General features: G+C 51.7%; 1 protein-coding gene across 1 annotated transcript in view; it reads left to right on the top strand.

Annotated features, from left to right (window-relative positions):
- The first annotated feature begins 328 nt into the window (after positions 1–328).
- Positions 329–7,572, top strand: part of LOC142069201 (maestro heat-like repeat-containing protein family member 7) — a 32,347-nt gene continuing 25,103 nt past the window's right edge. The window contains exon 1 of the mRNA XM_075119715.1: positions 329–409. Coding sequence (XP_074975816.1) covers positions 329–409 — 81 coding nt within the window. The remainder of the gene's footprint in view (positions 410–7,572) is intronic.

Raw genomic sequence — 7,572 nt, 5'->3', positions numbered from 1 at the left:
TGGATAAGGTTACTGGCTATTCTGTGAGACGTGTGGTTTCGGTAACAGTCAAACTCTCAGTTATTTCTTTTTGTGTGTTTATTGTTTCTTTCTTTATGAAAATTAATCAAGTAAATAAAAAGGATTTCACAGCAGCCGCCCTGCCCCAGACCCTCCCTCTCCAAGGATCCACATTCCCTAGGAGCAGGCAGCTCCTCTCAGCATTAAGGAGGCATCAGGCACAGAGGGCAGCCTGTCAATGGGAGGACAGAAAGGGGACATCCAGATTGCACGTCTGTAGAGACTTCACTTGGGGGTTTTCCCGAGAGTTCCCAGTATTAACCGAGACATGGGGGTGACGGGTCCTCGTCCACAGAAGCTGCGGGGGACATGTTTCCCGGTGACACTGACTGTGGTGGGATTCACTCTGGTAAGAGATTGATCCAGGGAGCAATTTGTAAGATGTGGTGTCTTTTCTCCACAGCATGTTCACTGTCTGCTAGCTCAGGGCTGAGCTGCAAGGTCTGCTCCCCTCGTTCAGGTCATGTAGTTGTCAGTGCTATGCCACCAGGTCAAATTAACCCACCACTGGGCTGTAGGGGGAAAAACTCCAGTTCTCCCCCCTTCCCCCGCAGGGCTACCTGCTGCTCCTCACCATGCCAGTGTAACTTGCCTGCACAATCTGCCACCGGTAGCAGTTATTAACATCTGTGTATCCTCTCCTTTGCTGCCCTGTCACAATTTGCTGCCTCTGCCTTTCCCGATCCTACAGTCCCAGGGCAGTAAATTGTGATGGATGGAGGCATTCCCACCACAGTTTGGTACCTCTCACCTTTCCCCACTTTCTGGTCTATGAGTAACAGACTGTGATGGATGGGGTTCGTCTATCATAGTTTTCCCACCTCTGCCTTCCTCCATCCTTCGGTCCAGAGCTGGTAAATTCTGATGGATGGGGACATTCCCAGCACAATTTGCTGCCTCTTCTATTTCCCTTCCTCTCTGCCTTTCGCTGTCTCCTCGTCCAGGGGCAGAAAGTTGTGATGGATACAGGGCATGTCTGTCACACTCTGCGGCCTCTACCTTTGCCCATCAATGCAGTATTGCCAACTTTGGGAGAGCAAAAATCCTGAGCCCGATCCCAAAAAATCATGAGATTGGCCCCCAAATTATGATATTTTAATAAAAGATTATGGTGTGTTTGTAGGCCAGTCTTGTGGTGTTTGAACTCCCCCTGTCTGTCACCGGTGTCACTCACTCTCCTGTGTACTGGGTAGGGTGATCCTGGCACTTGTTACAGGAACTCTCAGCCCCATATCTGCCCACCTCCGCTCAGCAATTAATCCCGTCCCTCAGTCCCTCATCAGTTCTGCCCCACCCAGCCCCCCTCAGTTCAGCCCCCCCAGTGGGTGATGTGTGAGCCCCCCCTTTGGGGAGACTAGCCACACAGCCCAACCCCTTGCACCTGAGCCCCCCTACACCCGCTAGAGCCCCCAACCCTCCCAATGCAACCCCCAGCCCCGAGCCTCCCCAAAATCCCCACTAGCCTCCACCGGACACCGGAGCCCCGAGCCCTCCCCCCCACGGCTGAAGGAGTCCCAGATGAACGGCCCTAGGCCACCGGCCAGCCTCAAAGCCAGCTCACCTGCCGGCCAGCCTCAGTGCCTGCCTGCCCGCCGGCCCCCGCGCCTGCCTGCCCGCCGGCCCCAGCACTGGCCCCAGCACTGGGCTGCCCACTGGCCCCAGCATCAGATTGCTGGCTAGCCCCAGTGCCGGCCCCAGTACTGACTGAGTCACTGGCTGGCCCAGTCCCAGTGCCAGGTCACCTGCTGACTGCAGCACCGGTCTGCCCACTGACCCCAGAGCTGGGTCGCTAGCCAGCCTCAGCACCAGCCCCAGCCCCGGGTCACCGGCTGGGAGCTGAGCTGCTGCTGGATTGGAGAAGAGGGTGCAGCATGGGCAGGGTCAGGCCTTGGCTTTGGGGATTGTTTGCCATTGCTTTCGGGGAGGGAGGGAAGGAGGGAGGGAGGGAAGACTGATAACATGTACCCAAAACCACCTGCGACAATGTTTTTGCCCCATCAGGCATTGGGAACTTAACCCAGAATTCCAATGGGCACAGTACATCACTCCATGAGTCAATGCTAGCCATGGTATTGAGGACGCTCTCCACCGACCTACTGTGCTTAGTGGGGAAATACACAATCAACTGTATAAAATTGCTTTCTAAAGAGTGACTTCTGTGGAACTTGGGGAGGAGGGCAGGCAGTTATACAATGGATGCAGCGGGGGTCTGTGCTCTAGTTGCTTTTCCTGCAGCTCCACCAGATGCCTGATCATGTCCATTTGTTCTCCCATTAGCCTCAGGATCTCCTCCTGTGTGTTCTGATCACACTCACTGTATGCTTTCTTGGCCTCTGCCACCGAATGCCTCCATGCATTTAGCTGTGCCCTATCAGTGTGGGAGGACTGCATGAGCTCAGAAAACATGTCATCGCAAGTGCAGTTTTTTTGCCTTCTAATCTGCAATAACCTCAGGGACAGAGTTGATACGGGGAACATAGAAACATTTGCACCTACAGGAGGGATAAAAAGGGAGAGTAAAATTTAAGAAGATACATTTCTGAGAACAAAAGGGAGACTCTTTCACAGTGAATCGAGCGATTCACAGCAGACAGCACATGTGTTTTAGGTACAAGGTCGCATTTTGCCTTTTATATTGAGCGCCTGCTGGTGTGGTGATACATCACACATGACTGGGAAACAGAGTTCAGTTTCCAGGCAGCCATGGTAAGCCAAAAGGTATGTGGGATTGGCTTCTTCTGCCTTCGTAACATGTGGGAATGGTTTCAAACTGCAGTGCCCTCCTTTCCCATAGCAAGCAATGCCGGTTGAGTTTACCGTTTAAAAGGAGGGGCTGCGGTTTTGGGGTGGATGTGCAGCACACCCCTCCCACCACCACATGGCTATTCTCCAGGATGATCGCTTTTAGCCAAGCGCAAACAGCCCAGCATGAACGGGGTCCTTTTACTGTTCCCTTACAAAAATTCCCCTATTTCAACCAGGTGACCATGAATGATATCTCTCTCCTGAGGCTGACACAGAAAGATAAAGACTGAATGTTGCATGAATGCAACCAAAACCCAGGACCATTTGCTGCCATGCTTTGTGCTACAGTGATTCCAGACTACTTGCTACTGGCTTGGCAAGGTAAAGTGTCCTACCGTAGAGGACAAAATAAGGCAGCCCTCCCCAGAAACCTTCTGCAAAGGCTTTCAGAGTACCTCCAGGAGAGCTTCATGGAGGATTCCGGCTCCATCCCCAGATACGTTAATAGACTTTTCCCATTGCTGTGCTGGCCGTGAATGCATCCAAATTCTTCAGGGCAAATCAAACGTTAAACACAATTGCTTTTAACCCCTGTTGTGTAGTTACAAATGTCCACTCTCCAAGGTGCCTTCTCTGCCTTCAGGGTCCAGGAACCTGCCTTGGGGGGTATTGGCTCCAGGGTGATGGAAAGGTCTTGGCTGCCGGGGAGAACAGATTCTCCACTTGCCTGCTGCACATTCTCCTCCTCCTCTTCCTCATCCACAAAATCCTCCTCCGTGTTGCATGAGACTCCCCCCTTGCAGGTGTCCTCGGACAGTGGTTGGGTAGTGGTAGGGTCCCCCCCTAGAATGGCATGCAGCAAAGGTGCTGACTCCGTGGGTGCTCCGGGGCTGGAGCACCCACGGGGAAAAATTGGTGGGTGCTGTCCACCCACCGGCAGCTCCCCGTCCTGCCCCCTTGCCCCAGCTCACTTCTGCCTCCGCTCCACCTCTGCCTCCTCCCCTGAGTGCGCCACCATGTCCTGCTTCTCCCCCTGGCTCCCAGCACTTGCACCATGAAACAGCTGTTTCGTGGCAGCAAGTGCTGGGAGGGAGGGCAGAGGAGGAGGAACATGGCACACTCAGGGGAGGAGGCAGGAATTTGGGGAGGGGTCCAATAGGGGCATGGAGGGAGCGGAGTTAGGGCGGGGACTTTGGGGAAGGGGTTGGAACGGGGGCAGGGCAGGGGTGGGGGCAGGGGTGGAGTTGGGGCAAGGCCGGGGGGGTGGGGGTGCAAGCACCCACCAGCGCTGGGAAAGTTGGCGCCTGTGGCATGCAGCTGATCGTAGAAGCGGCATGTATGGGGCTCTGATCCAGAGCGACTGTTTGCCTCCTTTGTCTTTTGGTAGGCTTGCCTGAGCTCCTTAACTTTCATGCAGCAGTGCTGTGTGTCCCTGGTGTAGCCTCTCCACCATGCCCTCTGCAATTTTGGCATATCTATCAGCATTTCTTCTGCTGGTTCGTAGTTCTGCCTGCACAGATTCTTCTCGCTGCACACCAATCAGATCCAGTGTCTCCTGTTCGCTCCGTGCTGGAGCTCGTTTGCGATTCTGGGACTGCATAGTCACCTGTGCTGCTGAGCTCGCCACGCTGACCGAACAGGATATCAAATTCAAAAGTTCCCGGGGCTTTTCTTGTGAACCTGGCTAGTGCATGGGAGTTGAAAGCGCTGTCCAGTGCAGTTACATTGGAGCACTCTGGGATAGCTCCCAGAGGCCAATACCATCGAATTGCACAGCGCTGTGTCTGCACTATCCCAAATTCGACCCAGGAAGGTTGATTTTAGCACTAATCCCCTCGTTGGGGAGGAGTACAGCAGTCGATTTTAAGAGCCCTTTAGGTCGGCGGAGCGGGGTTGGTTGTGTAGCCGCATTGCTTATAAAATCGACCTAACGCTGCTAAATTCAACCTAACCTCATAATGTAGACCAGACCTTAGTTGTATTACTTACAAAAGTTTTAGCATAATTATACTGAAAGAAAGAGAAAGAAAGACACCCACCCCACCCCATCCGCCTAAAAAAACCCTTTCCATTTACAAATGATCTGGTCTAGCCTAGAAAGAGCCTGGAAAGAATTTTACCAATAGATGGAAACTGGGCTATAAGATTGGACAGGTCATACTGTGCTTTGAGGTTCACTGAGATTTTCCTGCCCACTCCCAGGTCTGTGACACTTTCTTTTCCAGCCCTTAGGAGACCGACCTAGGATCATAGAAACCAAACTGTGGTACCTAAGCATGGAGAGCCAAAGCCACTGTGGTAAGTGACCCTTTGGGAGCTGGAGGGGTAGAATGGGGAGAGGATAAAACTCTCCATTACTGCGGCAGAGGTTACTGTGTCAAGGATGGAGTGTGACTGTGATGGGGGAAGGAGGGAATCCCTAAGACTCACCCCATTGCCCTCCAATAGCACAGGAGGTAAAACACCACATTTTACTGTCCCTGCTCCCACTTTTTTTAGCACTTAGTTAATTCTGGCCCATAGAGGAGAAAACGTACAGACAGTAAATGGCTTTCACCATGGCCTGGAATAATGTGAGAGTATCTGGGAATGAGACAATCCAGCCCCAAAGGGGGAAACTCAGGGACTAGCAATCACTCTGCTAATGGGGGGGATCAGAACATTTAAGATGCTCAGGATCAGTTTACACTAGGAAATCTGGTGGAGGGTCAAAGGGGTGTGCTGGCTAATCCCAACCACATTTCCTACCATAGAGAGAACCTCCGAGGCTGATGCTGCAGATGCAGAAGTGGGATCTCTGAACTTCCTACAAAAGGGCCTGTGGAAATCAGTCCCTCATTGGTGCTGTCTGAATGCAGAGTGGGCAGGGAGAAGGTAGAGAGGGAGTGAATGATCAGTGGCAACACCTCTCCACCCCCGTGCTCCCCCTCTCTTCTTATCCCATGATCCTCAAATATGATCCCTTAGCCCCAGCACCCACCTTGTTCTACTTCCTAGTTCCAGCAGCCCCAACCATTCAATCCCCAGTTTCAGCCACAAAACCATCCTCCTGGCCCCTCAATATTTCAACCCACAGAACCCAGCACCTTGAGGGATTTGGGGATGGAAGGAGATACCAGCCTTAAGAGACACTCCCCTTCCAGGGAACGGCTCCAGGTAAATAGGGGACCCCAGCCCAGGGACTGGTGGAAGATGGAGGGTGAGGAATAAAGTCGGGGCCTGGCCCAAGTATCCTTCTCCTAATCTCCATGGAAGGATCATTATGTCTGGGAAGGGAAGGGAGAGGGGGGGAACTTCAGCCAGGTAGGAAGAGTGCCTGGAGGAGTTTCTCTCTCTTCCTTCCCCTTGACGGACCATGAGAATGTATTTACATCTTGCTTAAACAGACCCCTCAAGCTAAGCAGAGGTGCAGTGACCCCATCAATTGCACCCTCGGGGGCAGGAACGAAATGATTTGCATTTTAGCTGAGAGCTCCTGTCCCAGAGAAGGGGAATTGGGGGCGGGGGTGAGCAAGACATGGCCTTCAAGACAGACCCTCTGTAGCCTGCCTCACAGCTGGAAATAGACTTTTGTGTGGAGGTCACCCTCAGAAGATTCCATTGCAAAGGTTCACTGGATTCCAGGTCTGCGTTTAAACTGAACTCTTCTGTGAAATTAACAAACTGTTGCACATTGACTTCTTACAGAGAGAACAACCCTTAGCATTCGTCTGACTGTTCCAGGACAGGGCTGGATGTTTCAGATCCCACCCTTCCTGGGAACCTTTGGGGCTGGGCAGGGTGTGAATTCACCTCACCAGTTGTTGAGCCAGGCTGGGGGAGGCAGGTGGAAGTCCAGGGTATTGCAGGCAAGCACCAGGATCCAGAGTATTGGGCCAGGGCTGCCCAATACACAGAGTGCATGTTTGGTGCTGACTGTGGGGGTCCCAGATAGAGAGTCCCAGAGGCTAAGCACTGTGAGGCAGTCAGAGTTTCAGGGTTAAAGCTGACCCAGCACTTCATCTGTCTGGATTGCAACCCAGGATGTGGCAGAGCCTTACTGAAGAGGGATTTTATCTTTCATGGGAAATCCAAGTGTTACTATTTCCGAGTCTGCAGTTCACATCTCAGCCCAGTCAAGGCTCCAGAGAAGCCCTGGAAAATGGATTTCAGTTTTAAAGGTTCCAACACCACGAACAGAAGGAAAAGGAACAATTTGTGGAACAGAGAAAATATAACTACCACCACACATGGTTTGTCTGAGGGAGTCAGGATGTTTTGCCCAGACTAATTAAGACAAAGCGGAGAGGGTGTGTCATAAATATAAAGGGAAGGGTAAACCCCTTTGAAATCCCTCCTGGCCAGGGGGAAGCTCCTCTCACCTGTAAAGGGTTAAGAAGCTAAAGGTAACCTCGCTGGCACCTGACCAAAATGACCAATGAGGAGACAAGATACTTTCAAAAGCTGGGAGGAGGGAGAGAAACAAAGGGTCTGTGTGTCTGTCTATATGCTGGTTTCTGCCGGGAATAGACCAGGAATGGAGTCTTAGAACTTTTAGTAAGTAACCTAGCTAGGTATGTGTTAGATTATGATTTCTTTAAATGGCTGAGAAAAGAATTGTGCTGAATAGAATAACTATTTCTGTCTGTGTATCTTTTTTGTAACTTAAGGTTTTGCCTAGAGGGGTTCTCTATGTTTTTGAATCTTTTTACCCTGTAAGATATCTACCATCCTGATTTTACAGGGGGGATTTCTTTATTTCTATTTACTTCTATTTTTATTAAAAGT

This window comes from Caretta caretta, chromosome 14 (genome assembly GCF_965140235.1).
Source record: "Caretta caretta isolate rCarCar2 chromosome 14, rCarCar1.hap1, whole genome shotgun sequence".
Lineage (NCBI taxonomy): Eukaryota > Metazoa > Chordata > Testudines > Cheloniidae > Caretta > Caretta caretta.
Note: the sequence above shows the minus strand (reverse complement) of the source record. Positions and strands in the feature narration are given on the sequence as shown.